The sequence below is a fragment of the Vitis riparia genome, chromosome 19 (assembly GCF_004353265.1).
Source record: "Vitis riparia cultivar Riparia Gloire de Montpellier isolate 1030 chromosome 19, EGFV_Vit.rip_1.0, whole genome shotgun sequence".
In the NCBI taxonomy this organism is placed as follows: domain Eukaryota; kingdom Viridiplantae; phylum Streptophyta; class Magnoliopsida; order Vitales; family Vitaceae; genus Vitis; species Vitis riparia.
In genome coordinates, this window is record NC_048449.1 from 18,666,307 (window position 1) to 18,690,411 (window position 24,105).

Below are 24,105 nucleotides of genomic sequence, written 5' to 3' on the forward strand. Positions count from 1 at the left end.
AATAGGACAAATTAATTATTTTCCATGAAAAAATAAATTAAATATTCAACAAAAATAGAAAAAGCCCTGATGGCCGGTCACGTGACAAAAGTTGGTCACAGACCACGTGACCAAAGCTCCATGAGTCCTTGATTAGTGGCCCTAGCCGGAGCCATCAAATTTCAAAATTCAAAAAATTAAAAGAAAAATCGACGGTCAAATCCAATTACATAACGGCCAAAAATCAAATGCTTCTTTCCTTTTTCTCAAACAAACCTTGGTTTTGAATCGATTCTCTCTTCTGTCTACTCTCTCTCAACACTCATAATTCATTCAAAAAGTCAGTTCCTTTCCTTTTCACTAGCTTTCAAAATCAAAACCCTACCAGTTTCTTTTGCTTTTTTTTATCAATGGTTGGGGATTGTGATGATGATCAATGGATTGACCCACTGCTCATAACCGACGCCTCTTTGCAGCAGCAAGTCTCGCAGTGTAAGATCAACAATTTCATCCAAATCTCTTGGTTCTCTCGTATGGGTTGTCTGATAATTTGATCTCCTTTTACTTGGCAGACCCACTCAGCTTCACTGCTTCTGCAATGGCAGATCCACTCGATTTTAATTCGAACATCAAAGAGGGTAATGCCCTTGAGTTTACTCCAAAACCCTTGTTCAGAATTGCCTTGAATGTGTAGTTTTTCTCTTATTGATTCGATATTTGAAGTGGGTGTACTTAAAATGGTGAATTTCTTGGCATAGATGTTTCTTGTGAAGATCAAAGCTTGGAAACAATTAGCAGTCAGAATTTCAATGACCCACTTGCAGATAGTGTTTGTGATGGTAAATGTACTATTCTTTTGCCTGTTTGGCATGACAAAAGCCCAGGAATTACAGATTCTTGTAAGAGAATTTGAGTTAATCAATGTTGTTTTATCACAGGTCGGTCAATTTTGGGGTTTTCTCTGACATCTCCAGATTTGGTTATCTGCACTGGTTCGCCAGACATCCCCATAAAAAGCCACGGAGATTCCCTTACTTTCTTGAGGAATGAGTTTCAGAAGAATGCGGAATCCTCCATTAATATATCCTTAGAGAAAGGCATCAATGGGTTAGAAATTCAAGGTGCCCATGAGACCCCACCTGGAAAGACTTCAACATTGTGGCAAACCACGAATGAAGATGTGTTTCTTGAAGCTTCATTTGAGCTTCCTCCACCACCAATGACCCAAGAAAATTTGCTCAAAGATCTCCCGTCTGCTATAAGCGTCAATGACGATTGCATGGACAGCCCTGAGGTTCCGAGTGGAGAAACCTTTTATGTCATAAAAAATGATTCTCCCCCAAGTAAGTCGAAGATTTTGCAATAGATGTTTGAAATTTGTCCTGAAAGAACATATGACCAAATGTACGTGCAACTTGTTTTCAGGCTTAGGAGAAGATGACTCTCTTAAACTTATGGAGTTGCCTCAAAAGATTGAATTTGGATCACTGAAAGTAAATTCCCTTTTTAAAACTAGATCAAGTTTTACTTGATTAAATCTGATTCTGTAGAACAAATTCTTTTCGGGTTTCATCTCTTAAGATTTTGTCACAGGGTAGTGATGAGTGTGAGGTGGAAGGAGAATTTCAGAAGTTGCAAAAAGAATATGAGTTCCAAAAGAAGGAACTGACAGAAACAAGGAGAGCTTTAGAGGAGCTTAAGAGGGAGAACAAACTCAAGACCAGAGAATGTCAAGAAGCTTGGAAGTCTTTGCAGGAGCTCCAGAATGAGCTCATGCGAAAATCAATGCACGTTGGGTCTTTGGGTATGTGAAATCCCTTTATAGAAATGGGGGGCTACTTAATGAAAATCTTTTTGAAATGATGCATTGGTGTGTTTGTTGTTCCACAGCTTTTGCCATTGAGGGACAAGTGAAAGAGAAGAGCAAATGGTTCTCGTCCTTGAGGAGCTTGAAAAGAAAGTTGAAGGTACTGAAACTTATTTGTCATGACTAAGCTCTCTATGCAATCAAAGGCATACAAGATAATATTGGTTTCACAACTTTCTTGTCATAGGTTTTGAAATTAGAACACATTAATCTGTCCCAAGAGGTTTCATCATATAAGAAGTGCCTTGCAGATATGAATGAAATGAGCTCTACCATTCAGTCTACAAGTAATTCCAAACACCCATCTCTTTTAACTTCCAATTTTAAGTCCATTTTCCAATTTCTTTCTCCTGTTTTCTTGTTTAATTTCTTGATTCTCTCTCGGCAGTGAAACAGCAAACAGATTCCTATGAACATCTTAAGGTCAAATTTATTGAAGGGGTTAAGGAACAGAAGGAACTTTACAATAAGGTTTTAGAGTTGAAAGGTTAGCAGTGTGTTTGTGTTCCCATATTCTGGCTGAGAGTCTGGTTAGAAAATTGAAGGGCATTCCTGATGGATTTTGCTTGCAGGAAACATAAGGGTGTTTTGCCGATGTAGGCCACTAAATGATGAAGAAATTGCAGCTGGAGCTTCAATGGCAATTGACTTTGAATCTGCTAAGGACGGCGAGCTTACAGTAAAATCAAATGGGGCACCCAAGAAAACCTTCAAGTTTGATGCTGTTTTTGGTCCCCTGGCAAACCAAGGTAATCACATAAAGTAAATTTTGTTTTTGTTATTTTCCCTAACCAATTTATATAATGTTCCTTTGGGTTTTCTCAACCTGTGTATTATCACTTCCTTTGTGCTTGTTTGAACAGCTGATGTTTTTGAAGACACTGCACCATTTGCAGCCTCAGTTCTAGATGGGTACAATGTCTGTATATTTGCTTATGGGCAGACTGGAACAGGGAAGACTTTCACAATGGAGGGCACTGATGAAGCTCGTGGAGTTAACTTTAGGACTCTTGAAGAGCTGTTTCACATTATCAAGGAGCGGCAGCAGCAATTCCGATATGATATATCTGTTAGTGTCCTAGAAGTTTATAATGAGCAAATACGAGATTTGCTAGTTACAGGAACTCAGCCTGGAGTTGTCACAAGGAGGTAGGCTATAAGAGCTCCTGCACATTTTCTCTTTTCTTTCTGTTTCCTTGTACTCTAAAAAAGTTTGTGAAGAATCCTTGCGGTAGAAATCTTATATTTTCCTTGAAATTGCATTAAAAAGTTAATAATCGTGAGTATAGATTTAATACCAACAATTGAGATGTTATACCATTTTCTTGCAAAAGTTCTTGCTTTTCTTGGTCTTGATACTAAATGGCCTTGATTTTCGATCTCAAGGAGGAGTCTGCTTCTGAAATGCCAAACATTACATGGTAATATGATATCATAAGGAGAATTCCATTTCTTATTTTGCGTCTCAGAGAACTTTGCCTCAAAATTTTCTCTATAATAAACTAAGGCTGCTCAAAATTTCATAAATTGGAAAGAATGACATGAAAGGGCTCTTTTTCCAGTAGTACTAGTAAATCAATTTATTTGTATTGTACTGTTGGTGCCATGATATTTGTTTTGATTGTCAACAACAACAATGGTTTGGGGTAGTTTAGCTACATATGACTTTCTCTTATAGGCTTGAAATAAGGCAAGTGGGTGAAGGAATACATCATGTGCCTGGACTGGTTGAAGCGCATGTGAACAACACGAGTGAGGTCTGGGAAGTTCTACAAACTGGCAGTAATGCAAGGGCTGTCAGTTCAACTAATGCTAATGAGCACAGCAGCCGATCCCACTGGTTTGTTCTTCTCATTACAATTAATTCACTTCATTGTATGCATTTTAGGATATATACGAGTTAGTGTTGAATGCCATTCTTTTGTATATTTTCTTATGCAGCATACACTGTGTGATGGTGAAAGGAGAGAATTTGCTGAATGGAGAATGCACAAGAAGCAAGCTATGGCTTGTTGACCTAGCAGGAAGTGAGAGAGTAGCCAAGACTGAAGTACAAGGAGAAAGGCTCAAGGAAACCCAAAACATTAACCGTTCTCTTTCAGCTCTTGGAGATGTCATTTCTTCACTTGCAACTAAAAGTCCACACATCCCCTTCAGGTTATAAAACTACAAGTATTAGTGTTTTGATTCATCAATTCTTATATCATGAACAAACATCCTTCTATGTCCATTGTTTGGTTTTTTATTTGCTTTTCCTTTGGTTAATATGTAGGAACTCCAAGCTGACCCACTTACTTCAAGACTCTCTAGGTACTTATTCTCTATCTGGGTTGTTGCCCCAAACAGGAGAAAATTTAGATTCTTATGAACAACTCTTTCAACCCATAGTTGTTTCAAAATCCTAATTTTCATTTAATTTTTTGTTGGTTTTTTGGAAATTAACTTTAATTCAGCTTTTATCTTTACAATTTATATGGAGACAAGAACAACTGATGATGCGCGGGCTTTTCTTTGTTAGGAGGAGACTCCAAGACGCTCATGTTTGTACAGATCAGTCCTAATGAGAATGACTTGAGTGAGACTCTTTGCTCACTCAATTTTGCAAGTAGAGTGAAAGGAATAGAGTTAGGTCCTGCAAAGAAGCAATTGGACAGTTCTGAACTCCTAAGATACAAACAACTGGTACAATTCATTCCGATATGCAACTTGCACTTATTCATGGCTATCATACATGGGAAACTTTTCTGAATTTTAACAAGTTACATTCTTCTTCTCTGCGTTTTAGGTTGATAAAACAAAGCTAGATGTAAAGAGCAAAGATGTGCAAATTAAGAAGATGGAGGAAACAATCCATGGTTTAGACCTAAAAGTGAAAGAAAGAGACCTTAAAAACAAAAACCTACAAGACAAGGTGAGCCATATACAGAGAGAAAACTCAGGATATTTGAAAGAAAGGGCCCTCAAAGTCTACATGTCGAATTATAGTAGTAATGGGGGTACATTTTGCAGGTAAAAGAATTGGAATCGCAGCTTCTAGTAGAGAGAAAACTGGCACGACAGCATGTGGACACCAAAATAGCTGAGCAGCTGTTACTGCAGCAACAACTGAAACAACAACAGCAGCAGCAGGAGGAGCAAACTGCTGCACCCATGAGGCCACCACTTGCAAGCCGGCCTTTGGGAAGTTACAAGAATGTGGAAGAAACAACAAATAACTCAATGTGCAAAGATCCAGTAAATCTCACTACTAAACCTCTTAGTGAGAACTGCAACAGCCACAAACCTCCCATGCCCCTTCCACCAACAGATGGCTTTGTCAAGTACATTGATCCCATGGAAAAAGAAAACAATCCTGAGGTGGCTGAACAACTACCAATCCCAAAGAGGACAGGAAGAGCCTCTATCTGCACAACAGCAAGGAGGATTCCAGTAGCTCCTGCTCCACGACGCAACTCTCTAATCCCACTCCCCAGTGCACCAAGCTCCGCACGGTCTCCACCATCATTTTTACCACTGCCACCTATTGAATCCGATAATAAAGAAGATACAGATGGTCAAGAAGCTAACTGCCTGCCTGAACAAACTGCTTGGAGTAGTCCCAAAGGACTCAAGGCTAGTGAGGGTAAGAAGCTAGGCAGCATACTGAGACGAAGCCTTCAAAGAAAGATTCACATGAAGTCCCCAATGCAGCAAATGAGAAAAGGTGGTATAAATGTAGGGATGGAGAAGGTTAGAGTCTCCATTGGAAGCCGAGGAAGAATGACATATAGAGGGATGCTCAGCAATGCTAGAAGAGGGGGAACAATGCAGCAAAAGCAGAGCCAGAAGGACAAGGAAAGGGGGTGGAATATAGGAACAGCAGGGAGAACTGGCATATAAAAGCCGAAAAATTTTCATGCAGGACTGGTATTTAGGAGTTTCTTCCCATCACATGCATGGGGGGATCAATAGAGAAACTAGGCTGTGTGTGGATTTGTTTGTTAAGATGACAGTAGTCATCTGTTTAAATTATTCCAAGTGTTGGTTTCTTTTTGTATATAGAATTCACTACATTTGGTGGCATTATGTACTTATTGTGAAGATTGAAAATTTTTAGTTTTAATGCAAATCTGACAAAATCACACGAAAACAACAAACAGCTGGTATATGCTTTTACCATTTTCACCTCACATTTTTTTTAATAGCACTTGCTATACATATTAAAATATTTTAAGCTATGTTTGATTTAAGGAAAGTATTAAATAATAAAAATTATTTACTCATTTTTAATTTTATTATAAAAAATATAGAAAAAATCAAATATAATTAAATTTATTTTAAAGTTTATATACTTTTAGATTATTTAATATCCATATAAAAGAATTAAAATAAATAAAATAAGTTTAAAGTAATATATAAAAATATTTATTAACTTTAAATTTATATTTATTTTTTAATACGTTTTATTTTTATTTTTTATCACACATAAAAAATAGTAATCATAATCATCAAAACTAAGTTTTAGATCACCAAATATTATCATTCAACTAGCAAAAAATGTCAAGGTAAAAAGCTAAATGAAATTTGAATACACCACTTAGGACTTGTTCCTTTTTTATTTTATTTTATTTTTTTAACTCAAATATTAGAGTTATTTTTATTTATTAGGATTTTAGTTAGATCAACCTAAGATAATCACCCAAAAGAGGTGAATAGGGTGATGCTCTTTTCACAAATTTGAATTATATGAATGTAAAAGATAATTATATGTAAATACATAATAAATACAACAAAAAATAATTGCATATAAAATAAAGAGAGTAGGGAAAAGAAAATGTAAACACTCATTTTTATCATGTTCGGTGCAACTCAACCTACGTCCATTCTCCTCAAACTCTTACTAGAGTAAATGTTCCACTATTTCGAGACTTTCAACCCAAGCCTCCAAGATTTACAATTGGATTATGGTTCCAATCATCCCTTTGGGACCTATGGCTTCAAGCACCCTTTACAATCCTAAAGAGATACCTCACTCTTAAACAATCTTTCAAGTAATACCCCACACTTGAGAATCTCTAAGCGATACCTTATACTTAAATTTTTCCTTCTTAAAAGTTTATAAAAAATAATAGGAAATATTCTCATAAAATCCTACTACAAAATTTAGGCTCAAATAATGCAAAATAAACTGAGATTTAATGATGCGCTATAAATTTTGAAATAAGGTGTTCTAAAAAACTCTCCCCCAAGGCTCAAATATATTTTAGAAAGATTTTGAAATGTTCACCTTATAAAGCAATGAAGTTTGGAGCCTTTTTATAGGAGTTTGGAGGCCAAACTAGCCATTAAACACAATTTAAGGTTGCCCGGTCAAGCATCGGTTCACTAGCTACTAGTAATTAATGCTTTTTGCAAGTCAATGTTGGGGGTTGGGGCTTTGATTGGGCCTCAACTAGGAAAAACAAAGCCTTTGTCAGTGGCTCTAAGCTACTAGAAGAGAGAAAGTGTAAAAACACCTCTCAACCTGTTGAGTCCAACTAACTCAACTAGTTCCACCGGTTCCCTAGACCTTCAATTGATTGCATTGTGACGTGCTCAAATACTTTGGTTTTGGGTTAGGAACCTTTGGCAACTTATGCAACCTCTTGTAAAACCTAGTAAGAAGTTTTAGAAAATATTTAGCTAAAAGTTTTAAATTAAAGAAGAAACCATTCAATTATAAAAGAATTTAAAACAAATTAACATAAGAATGATTTTGGGTACAAAAATAAAATTCATGAAAAACCTAGTGCACCTACAACCTTACAAAGAGATCTTATGAAATGTCTTGAAGGTTTTTCTCTTTAAGGTCTTCATCTTCTTCTTGATTTCCTTTGACTTGATTTGCCTTTATGGTTGTTACTTTGGAAATCTTCTTGCTTAAACACATTTAATATAAAACATTAGTTCCAACATTTGTTTTGTTATAATCAAAATCGAGATTAACCAAACCTTAGTTCAATAGTATTTTAACTTATTTTATTTTTTTTAAAAAAATTATCCTAATAGAAACTTGTTTACTTTCACGATGATAGAAAAGGTCAATTTTTTTTTCTCTTTTATTTCTCTTCTTATGCCTTTAACATAATTAATACTTAAATCCAACTTCTCACTTAAAATAAAACTAAATTAATTTTTAAAAATTTTGGATAACTCTTGTAGGGAATTAAACCGAATTCCTAACCCGTGAGAAACAAAAATTAGAGAAAAACAAACGCCAAAGAAAAACAATCACACGCACAAGACAGTATTTACGTGGTTCGGCAATTTGCCTACATCCACGGAGTTGCAGGGATATCACTATTATCAGGGAAGAATACAGAGTACAACCTAGCGGCTACAATATTCTCTCTATATATATAACACGACAACCCCACCACACTAAAAAACCCTAATCACAAAGGATGGTTCCACAATGGGCTAAACGGCCCAACAGGCCTCAATAAATCTCCCATTAAAAAGCCATGCAATATTATTCGGGTCGGGTCGTCAAATTGGATCAAACAAAACTAGGCTCCACAAAGCCCAACAAATCTCCCACTTGGAGACTAGTCCAATCACCAACATCAAACCGCTATCCTCCAAGAAACAATCCCTCATCCCTACAACTCATCCTCCTGTCCTCAAGCTAGAAGACCAATTGAAGCTGCGCATAGCTTCAACTTCTCAATAGTGACACCCTTAGTCAACATGTCTGCAGGGTTCTTAGATCCACAAATCTTCTCAAGTATAACCAGTTTATCCTCAACAAGATAACGAATAAAGTGGTATTTTGTTTGTATATGTTTCGACTTTGAATGAAAAGCCGAATTTTTGGCAAGAAATATTGCACTCTGACTGTCACTGTGTAGAATGCCCATCTCCTGCTTCTTACCCAATTCATCTAAGAAACCATGTAGCCAAATCATCTCCTTTCCAGCTTCAGTTGCTGCAACATACTCAACTTCTGTAGTAGACAAAGTAACAATCTTCTGTAGATTTGAAACCCATGATATAGTTGTACCACCTAGAGTAAAAACAAACCCAGTAGTACTCTTTCTACTATCAATATCACCAGCAAAATCAGCATCTACATAACCCTGCAATTTCAAACTTGCACCTGTGAAGCAAAGACATGTATCTAATGAACCCTTCAGATATCTTAGAATCCACTTGACTGCCTCCCAATGCTGCTTTCCAGGCCTACTCATGAATCTGCTCACAACTCCCCCTGCATGTGCAATGTCTGGCCTTGTACATACCATAGCATACATCAAGCTACCAATAGCTGAGGCATAGGGCACCTTGCTCATATGGTCCCTTTCTTCTTCTGTCTTCGGTGACTGTTCTTTGCTTAGTTTGAAATGGCTCCCCAAGGGTGTGCTCACTGGTTTAGCTTCATTCATGTTGAACATGCTGAGAACTTTCTTCACATACTCTGATTGTGAAAGCTTCAATGTACCATTAGCCTTATCTCTAATGATTCTCATACCAAGGATTTGCTTTGCAGCTCCCAAATCCTTCATTGCAAATTGTTTGGACAATTGCTTCTTCAAATTATTAATCTTCTCAATGTCAGACCCTGCAATAAGCATATCATCCACATACAACAGTAATATGATGTAAGAATTGTCAAAAGACTTAACATAGCAACAGTGATCAGCTTCACATCTCTTGAACCCAATTCTATGCATAAAACTGTCAAACTTCTTGTACCACTGTCTAGGAGCTTGTTTAAGACCATACAAGCTTTTTCTCAGTTTGCAGACTAGATTCTCTTGTCCCTGAACAATGAACCCTTTTGGCTGAATCATGTAAAGGTCTTCCTCCAAGTCACCATGAAGGAATGCTGTCTTCACATCTAACTGCTCAAGATGTAAGTTTTCTACAGCCACCATTCCTAGTACAAGTCTGATTGTTGACATTTTCACAACTGGAGAAAATATCTCTGTGTAGTCAATGCCCTCCTTCTGCTGGAACCCTTTAACAACTAATCTGGCCTTGTAACGTTTACTACCATCATGCTCATTCTTTATTCTGTATACCCACTTGTTGTGCAAAGCCTTCTTTCCTATTGGCAATTCAGTCAATTCCCATGTCTGATTCCCTAACAAGGAATCCATCTCATCCTTCATGGCTAACTCCCACTTGCTTGAATTCTCATCTTGCAAGGCTTCATCATAACACTCTGGCTCACCGCCATCAGTCAACAGGAGATAATTTAAAACAGGTGAATAACGCTGTGGAGGTCTAATGTTCCTGGAAGATCTGCGAACTTCAACTACAGGTGTACTCAGATCTACCTGTGAATTTACATTCTCCTTATCTTCTTCACCCCCCTTCTGGACAGTACTTTCAGTCAATTCATCTAAGTTGACAAACTTAGATTTCTTTTGATCTATCTCTGTAACATCTGACACTACAGTTGACCTGTCCTTGTACATAACCTGTTCATTAAATATCACATTTCTACTTCTGATGATTTTCCTGTTTTGTTCATCCCAAAACCTATAGCCAAATTTCTCATCACCATAGCCAATGAAAAAACATATTTTTGACTTTGCATCAAGTTTGCTACGAGCATCAGAATCAATATGAACATAAGAAACACAACCAAAAACTTTTAAATGTGAAAACTTCACCTCTTTACCGCTCCAAACCTCCTCAGGAAGTCTGAACTCCATGGGAACTGATGGTCCTCGGTTTATCAGGTAAGCTGCAGTGCTAACAGCATCAGCCCAAAAAGTTTTTGGTAGTCCAGCATGCAACCTCATACTTCTAGCACGCTCATTGAGAGTTCTGTTCATGCGCTCAGCCACACCATTCTGCTGTGGTGTCCCAGGAATGGTCTTCTCCATCCTAATTCCCTGTGCAGCACAATACTCATTGAACCCTCCATCTATGTACTCTTCTCCATTATCTGACCTCAAACATTTTACTTTCAAACCTGTTTCTGTCTCAACCATGGCCTTCCACTTCTTAAAAGTTTCAAATACATCAGATTTATTTTTCAGAAAATAAACCCATACCTTTCTACTTGAGTCATCAATAAAAGTGATGTAGTACCTTGAACCTCCTAGGGATGCAACCGGAGAAGGCCCCCACAAATCAGTGTGTACTAGTTCCAATTTTTCAGCCTTCGGTGTCCTGCCAGTTTTCAAGAAGCTTACCTTTTTTTGTTTTCCTAAGATGCAACTTTCACACATGTCAAAATCAATGGATTTCAATTCTGGTAGTTTTCCTTTTGACAACAGCATCTTCATCCCTTTCTCACTCATGTGACCAAGTCTACGATGCCATAGGCTTGTATCAGTACTTGCATCAGCAACTGCAATTGTGTCTCTTGGACATGAAGTCATATACAAAGTACCAGTCTTCTTTCCACGAGCCAATACCCTAGCTCCTTTTGTAACCTTCCAAGTACCACCAACAAATAGTATTGCATGTCCTTCATCATCAAGTTGTCCAACAGAAATTAGATTCCTCCTCAAGTCAGGAATATGTCGAACCTTCTCCAGTAACCAAACAGACCCATTAGGCAACGATATCCGGACGTCTCCCAGACCCACAACATCCAAGGCTGAACCATCAGCCAAATACACCTTACCAAAATCACCTGCAACATAATTCTGTATGATTTCTCGGTGTGGAGTGGTATGAAACGAAGCTCCTGAATCCAAAACCCAATCATCAAGTGGACTGTCTACTGCAAGAAGTAATGCATCATGTACCTCTTCTGTTACAACATTAGCAGAATCATCTTCATTCTTCTTCTTAGGGCTTTTGCATTGCCTTTTAAAGTGACCTGTTTTCCCACAATTCCAGCATTGTACTTGTTGGCCTGATCTAGATTTGCTTCTGTTCCGATTAGAATTTCTGGAATTTGATCTACCCCGATTTGAATATCTGTCATTACCTTTGCCTCTTGTCTCAAGGTTTAGGGCAGAACCAGATCCTGAGGTTTCACCTGCATCTCTTCGGCGAATCTCCTCAGCCAGAATTAAATCTCGTATATCATTGTACTTGAGCTTTTCCTTTCCCGTAGAATTGCTTACTGCCATCCTCATTGCCTCCCAACTGTTTGGAAAAGAAGCCAAGACGATCAGAGCACGAATCTCATCATCAAAATCAATTTCTACAGACGACAATTGATTTGTGATTGTATTAAATTCATTCAGATGTTGTGCTACTGATGCATTCTCTGTCATCTTCAAATTGAACAACTTCTTCATCAGATGCACCTTATTGTTTGCGGACGGCTTTTTATACATACCGGACAAAGCCTTCATCAAATCTGCTGTGGTCTTCTCCTTTACAACATTATGTGCAACAGACCTAGACAGAGTTAACCTAATAACTCCTAGAACCTGTCTGTCAAGAAGCGCCCATTCCTCAGCCTTCATACTCTCAGGTTTTGTCCCCAAAAGAGGCAGATGCAATTTCCTCCCATAGAGATAATCTTCAATCTGCATCCTCCAATACGCAAAGTCTGTGCCATCAAACTTTTCTATTCCAGACGCCTTTCCTGCTTCCTCTGTCATTGCTCCCACTCAAACCTAACCCTAGGCTCTGATACCAGTTGTAGGGAATTAAACCGAATTCCCAACCCGTGAGAAACAAAAATTAGAGAAAAACAAACGCCAAAGAAAAACAATCACACGCACAAGACAGTATTTACGTGGTTCGACAATTTGCCTACATCCACGGAGTTGCAGGGATATCACTATTATCAGGGAAGAATACAGAGTACAACCTAGCGGCTACAATATTCTCTCTATATATATAACACGACAACCCCACCACACTAAAAAACCCTAATCACAAAGGGTGGTTCCACAATGGGCTAAACGGCCCAACAGGCCTCAATAAATCTCCCATTAAAAAGCCATGCAATATTATTCGGGTCGGGTCGTCAAATTGGATCAAACAAAACTAGGCTCCACAAAGCCCAACAACTCTCACCTTAAATTAAATTAAACTATCTCAATTTTGTACAATTTGAATAAAAAATGAATTTACCATAAATTAGAAAGGTTATCAAGAAAAATTGAACATGACTAAAATATGTTTTATTTTTGTCCATTTTCTCTTGTGTCAAATTTAAATCTAATTTTTTTCCATGAATTATAACTAAAAAAAGAAGCCAATAACATAAAAACTAATTAATTTGAATAAAAAATCAATATAAAATAAATCCACAAAAATCCAAAATCGAAATAGAAATTTTACCAAGTGCTATTATTTTTATTTTTTTTAAGAAATTTATCAAATTTTATATGGTAATTTTTTCATTTTTAATGAAATTAAATTCTTTAAAGTTTTGTAGATTAGTTCATTCAAAAATAAAAATAAATAATATTAAAATAATAAAATTTGGATCATAAATGAATTTCCTACAAATTCTCAAAATTTTAACATCTTAATGTGTAATAAAATGAAAAAAAGGAGTCTATAGACTATTATTATAGTTAGAAGTGCTTAACAGGTATCATATTATGATTATCCTACTTAAGTTTTCTATTAGAAAATAAATTAGTCACTAATTACACATACTTTTTACATAAATAGTTTCTCCATAAATACAGTTACAAAAGTTGGATATAAATCCATTTTTTCTTTTTCACTTCTTTAACATGATATTAGAGCCAAACTTACCTTGAGTGGAGAATACTTTGATTTCTACTATAATCATGATTTCATCTTCTTTGTCAAGATTTGTTCCAATTTTGTGAACTTGATAAAACTTGACCAAAATAAATTTTATTTTTATTTTTTATTGTTTTATGGCATCAACAAGTGATTGTAGAGACCAAGGGTTATAAGTTGACAAAATTCATTCACTATGCTAAAGTTAGAGATTTCTCTTAACCACCGATGATGCTACTGGTAAGATCAAATCTTAATTTTCTTGATTGGGAACAACAAGATTAGTTGTTGGTTTCTTAGTTACCGTCGTTCATGTGGGAAAGTCTTTTGACTCAGATGGTTAGTTATGAAGCATCTTTTCAAATTTAGGATGAATTAGAATTGTATTTTGTCATTCAAACAAAAGCCAAAGTAAAGCAATTCAAAACACATTTTCAAAATAACAAGAAAGATTTGTCAACTATTAATGAATATCTTTTGAAGATTAAGAATCTTGTTTATAGTCTTGCTTCTGTTGGAAATGTTATTTCAACTTTTGATCATCTTAAGGTAAGTTTTGAAGGCATATCTTCGTAGTGTGACATCTTCATCACTTTAATTACTTCAAGAATTGACCCTTAGTAGATGAAATTGAATCTTTATTTCTTGCTTAAGAGGCTTAAATTGAGAAAATAATTGTTCCCTAAACTATGCCCATAGTGATAATTTAGCTGCATAGAATCCAAACAATAAGGAGAAGAAGACATTTATTTTTGTTTTTAATGGCAATGGGCAATTGAACTTTCATTAGATGTTGAGTCAATGAACCTTCAATGGTCCTTCCAATTTTCATGCTAATCAAGGTGGTTTTAAAGAGTCGTAGTTTTGATGGTTTTTGTAGAGGTCATGAAGGACAACAATCCTAAAACTCTAATAAGATCCAATATCAATTGTGTGGCAAAGTTGGAAATGTTGGAATATAGTGCTATAATAGGTTTGATCCATTGTTTTAAGGTCCCCTTTCTTCTAAAGGGGCTAATCTTGGTGTTCATCCAACTAAACTAATGGAGATTATGCTTGTCACTTCATAACTTGCCTATGATTCAAATTGGTAATTTAACTTTGGGGCAATGAATCATGTGATTCTAGATGTTAATAATTTTGTGACAAAGTTTGACACAAGAAAAGATAGACCTTTCATTGGCAATGGAGTAGGTTTGCATATTATTAGACATTTTTCTTTTCCATCACAATTCAATTCTATTTTTTTTTTTTTTTGAAAAATTTATTGCATCTTTCTTTACTAAAAATCTTTGAAGCATTTATAAAATTTCTAATTACAACAATATGTTTTTTGAATTCTATCCTATTTTTCATTTTGTTAAAAAATCAAGTTTAAACAAGTTGAATTGGAACTTGATTTTGAAATAAAAAAAAAACTATTTAAATAAACAGAGAAATGATGAAGGGGCCAAGAAGCGAATTGGAACTCATGGTATTATTTAGAGATCTTCTTAACCTCACACTCATGAATATAATGGGATGAGAGAAAACATAGACATATTTTTAATAATAGATTTACCTTGTTAGCAAAAGTTTCCATGTCTTTCAAATATTGAGATGAGGCTTTTCAAACATCTATTTTTATTATCAATCAACTTCCAATACCTATGTTGCATAACAATCTTCTTTAGAGGTTTTATTTAACCCCTTCCCCTCCCCTTCCCCCAGATTTTTTTTCCACCAGAATTTTTGGTTGTTATTGTGTCCTAATATTTATTTGACCCTACATTTGGAATAAACTTTAATTTTGTATAATTGAATGTACTTTCCTTGGCTATAGTTTGAACAATAAAAGATATATTTTTCTTGATTCAAATGGTAGAATTTTTATCTCTAGAGATGTTATTTTTTTTACAAAAACATTGCTTATGTTTGCAAAAAGAATTCTGTTATAGTGCTCTTGTTTTAAGACAAGTACTTTAGTTAGGCCTTTAGGACCACATGTTCATTCCATTTCTCCAAATCATTCAACCTTATAGTCTTCTTTAAATCAAACACCATTACGTCACATGGTTCCTCATTCTTAGATAAATTTTATAATTTATTAGTTCTTACTAATGTTTAAGCCATTAATATATTGCAAAACACCTTAATTAGTTCCTAGTAGTCATTCTTGAAAATTTAACCTTAGATGTAGTTACTACCAATGTTTCTATAGTTGAGTACACTTTGTAAGATCACCATGGGAACACTCATGCTATGATTACAAGATTAAAGAATAGAGTTTTAATAAGTTACATACGGATTTGTATGGTTTAACTTAAAAAATTCTTAGAAAGCTTAAAAAATAGCTAACTTTATCTTACCCATCAAATTAAATTTAAGGCTACCTAATTGTTTATTTTGAATTTGATTGGTATTGGTCTTTTTATGATTTTTGTTAGTGCTTAGTGAGGTGGCAATATTGGACAAAATTCCTTAGTGTCTCTTAGCTTAGTTCCTTTAAATCCTCTTCGAACTACTTGCCCATAAAGATCAAGTTGCTAAAATTGCTAAGGGCCCAAGGTAAGTTGCTGAGGTTGGGGTTGGATTAAATGGATTCAACCATATGTTTTTAAATGTTGTTTGTCTTGAAACAATCTTTTTTCAAAGTGTTAGGAAAGTTTTTTTTGTTGAACCTTTCAAAATGCCCTATTCTTGGATCAATCCAGCATCAAGTTAGATTGATCTAGGTCACAATTTGCTTGATCATTTTTCAACTGTAGGATCAAGGGTTTTTTTTACCTTTAAAAGGAAAAATTTGCTTCCAGGATTGTAAAGAGACACAACAACCATCCTTTTGGTTCTCTCATTCATTTCCTAATTTTGGTGTGTTCGATTGTCAAGAAAACCTCTTTTTTTCACCTTGATTCCCAGATGGATTTTCTTGAAAAAAAATAGGTTGATTCTTTCTATTCATTTATCTCTCATTTACTCAGTTGCTTGAGTTTGGGTGAAAACCAATTTTCTTCTTGTGTGTATTCAAGAAGAGGTTGAGATCAAGCTTAGTGTGGACTCCAAGTATGCTCTAAAAGAAGAAGGTGTGAAGCCGAACATGGAAAAGTGCTAGTAAAGTGGTCTAAGAAGGATTGGTAGGCTTGAGTTAAGTAAAACCTTGTATTTAGTTTTTGTTCTTAATAGTGGACATTTTTTATCGGTTGTAGGCTTGTGATTTTTTATCTCTTCAGAGGTCTTCCACATAAATCTTAGTGTCATTGTTTCTCTTTCTTTTATTCTAATGCTTGATTAATTTTCAGTTTAGTTTTCCATTTGATATTTATGGATATAGTTAAATGGAATAAAAATGAGCTAATATAGGTATAATTTATTTGGATATCATCGATAATTACTATGTTTATTTTGGATAGTATTATTCAGTAGAAGTGGAAACATGAATCAATGAGAAATTGTACTTGTGAACTGTTTGGGGAGTGTTGCTACATTTTCTTATGACTTGCAGTTGAAATATGTTGAAGGAGTGTTGCTACATTCATATTTGTATGTCATATTTACTTTATGTTGAAAAGTATTTGAAGAGAAAGATAGAGATTTGTAAAAATTTCTAAGGTTAGATGTATTGTGTTTGAAGATTTTTTTTTTATAAAAAAAAATCTTTTTACAACACCTATTTACCCTCTCATCCACATTTTTGAGATTCAATTTCAATTAGTATCAAATAGGGTTTTTAAAGCAAAAATCATTTTCGGTCCTTGAATTTCAATCATGAAACCTCATTAAGAGGGAACTTCCATGGGAAACCACCATTCTTAACTGATGAAAATTATTCTCATTGAAAAGTGAGAATGTAATATTTTCTTAAAATGCAAAGTGAAAAAGTTTGGAACATTTTTGAATTTGGTTGGTCTCCAACTAAGGTGTTGGATAGAGAAGATTGACTAATAAATGTTGTCAAGCCTAAATTGGAATGGGATAGAGGTGAAAATGAAGTTAGTGAGAATAATGTTAGAGTCATGTATTCCATTTTTAATGTCATTAGCACAGACGAATTCCATAAGATTGCTACCTGTACTTTAGTTAAGGAGGCTTGGGATATCCTCCAAGTGACTCATAAAGGAATTAATGTCGTGAAAGTGTCCAAGCTTCAAATGTTGACATCTAAGTTTGAAACCATTAGGATGGATGATTATGAAACGTTTAGAGAATTTCATGCAAAATTGATGGATATAATGAATTCTAGCTTTAATCTTTGTGAACCCATCCCTAACTCTAAAGTGGTTAGAAAGATTTTAAGATATCTTCTAGAGAGATTTAGAGTAAAGGTTATTGTCATTGAAGAGTCCAAGGATGTGGATTCATTAAAGATGGATGAACTTGTAGGTTCTCTCCAAACATTTGAGATAACCCCTGTATCACTTACAAAAACTAAGAAAATTGTTTTAAAAACTATTAAAGAAGAGTCCCTAAGTTCTGAAGTGAGGATGATGAGAAAATGTTGGAGAATGAGCTTACTAGGTTTGTTAGAAAATTCAAGAAGTACATGAAATTCAAAAAATCCAAGAAGGAATCAAATGATACTAAAAAATGGAGGAAATCAATTGGAAAAGAGAAAAATATGGAGAAAAGTGTGAAAAAAGAGTTGGAAATTGAGTGTTTTCAATGTGGGGGAAAATGTCACTATGCATTTGAATGTCCCTCAAATAAAAAGAAAGAAAAGACCATGGAAGTTACTTGGAGTGACTTCGAGTGTAATCGAACAAGTGAAAACAAATCAAATGAATGTGATGAGTGCACTAACTTCATAGCCTTTGTTGTAAGTGTCAATGAGAAATCTCTCTTAAAAGAAGCTTCAAGTGAGTTAAGTAACTCCAATGATGATGAAATGAGTTTTGACATGACATATGAGACCTTGTATAAGGAGTGCTTGAGTCTTAAATAAGAACAAGTCAAGTGGAAGGCTTTTAAGAAGATTTTAACCAATGAGATTGATGTTTTAAAGGGAGAAAAGAAGACTTTGCTTGATAAAATTACATTTCTTGAAAATGAACATTTGGAAGTAAAGAAAAAGTGTGATATGTTGAAAAGTGAAAATCAAATGTTCAAGGATAAGTTAAGTCTTAAGAAGGAAGAGTCACATCCTAGCTCTAAGAGACTTAATGAGTTGATCAATTCAGTGTGTAAATCTTTTGATAAAAGATGCTTAGGATTTGTTGATGGAAATGCTATTCTGAGTAATTGTAAAACAGTTTTTTTAAGCCTTGTGAGAAAGAATTTCCTTAGAAAACTCATCCTCAAATCAATTTTCATCGTACTCATTATGGCAAATTAATGGGACACACTTTTGATAGATGTTATACAAAATTGTTTGGTAATTTTCAAAGGAAGTTGACTAACCTAATGAATGAATGTCATACTTTGAAGAATAGGTTGTTGAATGAAATTAAAAGCATGTTCAAGAAAAGCTCAAAGATCTCTAATAATGGTAAGTTGAAAGGGGGAACTTTGAATGAAAGGACAAAAGTCTCAAATGTCAAGCAAATTTGGGTAATGAGTTGAAGTGTCTTGTTGTTCATGCTGCACTTAGAGCTAATGAATCACACATTCATTGTATCTTGATAGTGGTTGTTCACGCCATATAACACGTAATAAATCATTCTTCACTAGATCCATTGAATTTGATGGAGGAAAAGTGACATTTGGAGATGATAATGTGGCTAGAGTAGAAAACAAAGGTACCATTTGTGTCTTTTGCATTCTTAGTCTTGGAAAAGACTTATATGTGGAAGGTTTAAAGGCTAACCTACTAAACATAAGCCAAATATGTGAGAATGAGTTCAATGTTCAATTTTCATAAAATTTTAAAGTATTTCCTAGCTTAGTTTATATCATCTTCAAACTACTTGCCCATGAAGATCAAGTTGCTAAAATTGCTAAGGGACCAAGGTAAGTAGTTGAGGTTGGGATTAGCTGAAATGGATTCAACTATATCTTTTTAAATGTCGTTTGTCTTGAAACATTTTTTTTTTAAATTATTAGGAAAGCTTGGGAATTTTTTTTGCTAAAATTTTCAAAATGCCTTGTTCTTGGATCAATTCAACTTTAGGATAGATCGATCCAGGTCACAATTTGCTTGATTTTTTTTCAACCGTAACATTAAGGGTTTATTTTATCTTTAAAGGCAAAATCTACTTCCAAAATTGTAAAGAGTCACAATAGTCATCTCCTTTGGTTCTCTTTTTCTTTTCCTAATTTTGGGGTGTTCGGTTGCCAAGAAAATATATTCTTTTCATCTTGATTTCCAAAATGGATTTTCTTGAAAAAATAGGTTGATTCTTCCTATTCATTCATCTCTCATTTACTCCATTGATTGAGTTTGGGTGAAAACCATTTTTCTTCTTGTGTGTATTTAAGAAAAATCCAAGATCGAGCTTGGTATGGACTCTGAATGTGCTCCAGAAAAAGAAAGTGTGAAGCTGAATGTAGAAAGGTGCTAGTTAAGTGGTCTAGGAAGGATTGATAGGTTTGAGTTAGGTAAAACCTTGTATTCAATTTTTGTTCTTCATAGTGGAGATTTTCAATCGGTTGTAAGCCCGTGGTTATTTATCTTTTTGGAGGTTTGCCACTTAAATCTTGGTGTTATTGTCTCTCTTTCTCTTATTTTAATGCTTGATTAAATTTCAATCTAGTTTTCCATTTGATATTTATGGATATAGTTAATGGAATAATAATGAGCTAATATAGGTGTAATTTATTTGGATATCATGGATAATTTCTATATTTATTTTGGACAATGTTATTCAGTAGATATGGAAACATGAATCAATGAGAAATTGTACTTGTGAACTGTTTGAGGAGTGTTATTGCATTTGCTCGTGACTTGCATTTGAAATTTGTTAGGGGAGTGTTGCTACATTCATATTTGTATGTGATCTTTACTTTGTGTAGAAAAGAGTTTGAAGAGAAAAGTAAAGATTTGTAAAAGTTTCTAAGTTTGGATAAATTGTGTTGGGAGACCTTTTTTTTAAATATTTCAACAACACCTATTCACCCCCCTCTTCATCTAGTCCATCTTTGAGATTCACTTTCAATTTTGATCTATGTCATTTATTCCTTATTCTTTTAAATTTTATAATATAAAATAAGAATGTGTAAGATAACTTAATACTAGATTATATAATCAATAAGAAGAATTTAGATAAATGGTCGATAAATTACTTACTTTAAGGCAAAATGTAAAAGATTTAATCAAAGATATTAAAGAACTAGCCTCTCTTAAATATTTGAGTGGATATGATGAGTTAGCTATACGACGGAAAATGAGGCTTTTAGGTTATCTTTTGAGATGCCCAAGAATCTCCATTGGTTGTTTCATTGATTAATTCTCACTTCAAGTTGTGAATGGAACTATGAATAAGAGAACCACTCTATATCCATAGTACAAGTGCCTTGACCTTTGTTTCCATGAATAAAACATGAAAAAAAGACTTCAAGAGAGAGAACTTTTGTTTTTCAAAAAAAAGAATCGTGTGTGTGCTTTCTAGTTTATATATATATGGGCAGTTTTAAAACTCCTAGAAACTGCTCCCTCATTTTCTATTATTGGGTTGGGTTGGGTCAGCCCACTTGGGCTTTCTAGTTTTTAGTGTATATATATATATATATATATATATATATATATATATATATATATATATATAATATGTAGATATGGGCAGTTTTAAAACTCCTAAAAACTGCTCCCCAATTTTCTATTATTGGGTCAGGTTGGGTCAACCCACTTGGGCACCCAAACCCAACTCCAACACTATAAAAAAAAACATACAATGAATTTTTTATTATAGGAAAAACCTTGATTAAATAAAAAAATTATAAAGTTTTATATTGATAATTTATATGTTAGTTCCTCCATGTAAATAAACAAGTTTTAAGAACTTATGAACCTTCATCTAGAAAAACAAGAGGTAAAATACTTGAAAAGTTTAGTAAGCAATTATTTAAAATAATGAATGAAGTAATAGAAGAATACAAATAAAATACTCAAAGAGAAAACATAGATAATATAAACCATCTAGAAGTTAAGAAATTTTAGCAAAGAGTTATATCAATTATAATACTACCTTAAGACTTACAAAGGAAGGTGAAAGACTTAAGATTTCAGAATTTGTTCAGAAATAAATTAACATAATGTTGGACAAGTTTAGTAATCCAACATTACTAGTGGGACAAATAGACCAAGAAAATTTTATTGATATAATATGTAAAAAATATACAAATGAACAAATAATTGAAGAACTTTATGAAATCAATTTGGTTAAAAAAACTCGAAGATATAGAAATAGTAAATCAATTTATCATTCAACTAAAAAATGAAGAAAAACAAGGAATAATTATAGAAGACTTAGTAAGAAGAAGATAAAAAAAAAAAATTAAGAGTCTATAAATGTAAATATTGAAATAGTAAGGTGCAATAAATAAATACAAACTTAGTGGAAAACAAAAAAATGGAACCCTCTAATTCCTTAGAGCTCATATATGAATATGGAACAATTTTAGATATAGACAATACCTAAGATCTTAAGAAAACTATTAAAAAAATTGAGAGCAATCTTTAAATTTAGTTGGTGTTGTAGTATCTTTTCAAAGTCAACTATCTTATATTCACTTTCAAATGATAAATGTAGGGTAGAAAATGCTTTATAAGTTTCTTTATTTTTTGTACAAATTAGTAACTTCTTGCTTAAAATACTTTTGGTTTGTTTTTTTTGTTTCACTATAAAGAGGTTCAATAATTGGCTAAGGCTTTTAATATATGGTCTAGCATTATTTAATAAATCATAGGAAACTTTGAAGGATTTTCAAATCTCCTAACTTATCTTGGAACTTATTGAGTTTTTTTTTCTCTACGATATCGTTTTGCAATTTTACTTATCCATTTTCTAATTCTAGCCCTAAGAATTCTATTTGGGATTTAAATAATTTTAGTTTCTTTTTACTTACCATTAATCCATGACTAATTAGTTCTTCAAAAATGAATTTTAAATATTGTGCATGCTCCTAGAAAGAGTGTGAAAAGATTAGAATATCATCATTACAAACAAAGACAAAAGAATGTTTATTAAAAATATCATTCATCCTTTGTTGAAATATTTGTGGTACATTTTTTAAAATTCAAATGACATTACATTCCATTATATAATCCACAAGGATATGATAATGTTGTCCATGATTTTCTTTCTTCATCTAACATAATTTGTCAACCCACTTTTACAATATGGTTGAGAAAAGTATTTACAATCTAGTATAACATTAATTAAAGAATTTTTATTTGATATTTATAAGCATCATTATATGTATTATCATTTAGCATTTTATAATTAATCACCATCCTAGCCTTCCCTTATTTTTCTTCATTATAGTTTTTAACTAAAAAGGTTGTTAATTTATGTGAAACTTGGTCTAATAAGATTATTTTGCAATAGTCCTTCTATTTGAATTTTAAATTCTTTTATATCTATAAGATTATATGTTATATTTGTTTTTTTACTATCAAATATAAGTTTTTAATTGGTATTTTATAGGTTGTTTATTTTTTATCTAATGTTTTTGAGGATCTTCACCAATAATACCCATTTTTTTCTACCTAAATTAAATGATTTTTTTGTTCACTTATTTATATTTTCAAGTTCTAAATGACTATTTATTATACTATCTTCTTGTTTTTCCATTTTATTAGTTTGATGAGAGGTTATATTATAAAATTCGTTTGATGTATTTTATGTATTTGTATAAATTAATGTTTTCATATTAGGATGAAAACTAACTTTATTTTGTATTGTTATTTTTCCTAAAAAAAAATGTATGAAATTTAATCCTAGAGTAAAAGGATGAAGAGTTACCATCAATATAAGATAGTTTTGTGATATTACTAAACTTATATTATTAATTATAATTAATGAGTTGATATATACTTAATTATTGTTAATTTTTATTTTGGTTTTACTAGACTAATTCTACTGGTTAAACTAATGTTTGTTGGTCTTCCTTAGGTACTAAGGTTTCATAGAGAAGGTTTTTATTAGCTCCAATGTCTAAGATAACATATACTTTTAATTTGATTGTTACTAGAAATATAATGGATTTTACCTTATTTGTCATATTAAGTTGTTCTTTTATTTTTATAGGTATATCTACAAAATTAATGGCCTCCTCTATTTTTTCAAGGTTTTAATAATTTTTTGTTAATACTTTTGTGGAGGATCTCTTTTTTTTTTTTTTTTTTTTTTTTTTTTTTTTTTTTATCATTTTTCTAAATCCTTCTAGAAATTATAAGATTTTGTTTTACTTTCTAAAGGTTATATAAATTTTTGTATAGTTAAAGAGGTTTTCATTGATTTTCTTCCTTTTCTATGATCATAAAAATTTCTTCTTCTTCTACTTTGTTATATAGTTAAAACTATATACACTTAGTTTTCAAAATCTAGTTGACTAATATGTTCTTTGTTAGGATTAAATCACGCTAATCCTATTCTTTGAAAGCAACAATAAGCTAATGTGAAAAATTAAAGTACAAGAACACACGAGATTTATAATGGTTCACTTTTAATGTGAGAGTTACGTCCACCTGTAGCCATAGCAAA

General features: G+C 33.3%; 1 protein-coding gene across 1 annotated transcript; it reads left to right on the top strand.

Moving 5' to 3' along the window:
• The first annotated feature begins 219 nt into the window (after window positions 1-219).
• On the top strand, window positions 220-5,954 carry LOC117909474 (kinesin-like protein KIN-14Q). The gene is made up of 17 exons (XM_034823517.1): window positions 220-471; window positions 552-617; window positions 738-818; window positions 918-1,322; window positions 1,405-1,472; window positions 1,573-1,783; window positions 1,870-1,946; window positions 2,034-2,133; window positions 2,235-2,333; window positions 2,419-2,595; window positions 2,710-2,995; window positions 3,525-3,686; window positions 3,788-4,003; window positions 4,119-4,156; window positions 4,365-4,528; window positions 4,632-4,757; window positions 4,856-5,954. Exons 1-17 carry the CDS (start codon window positions 390-392, stop codon window positions 5,723-5,725), a joined length of 3,228 nt encoding a protein of 1,075 aa, XP_034679408.1. The 5' UTR covers window positions 220-389; the 3' UTR covers window positions 5,726-5,954.
• The last annotated feature ends 18,151 nt before the right edge of the window (window positions 5,955-24,105 follow it).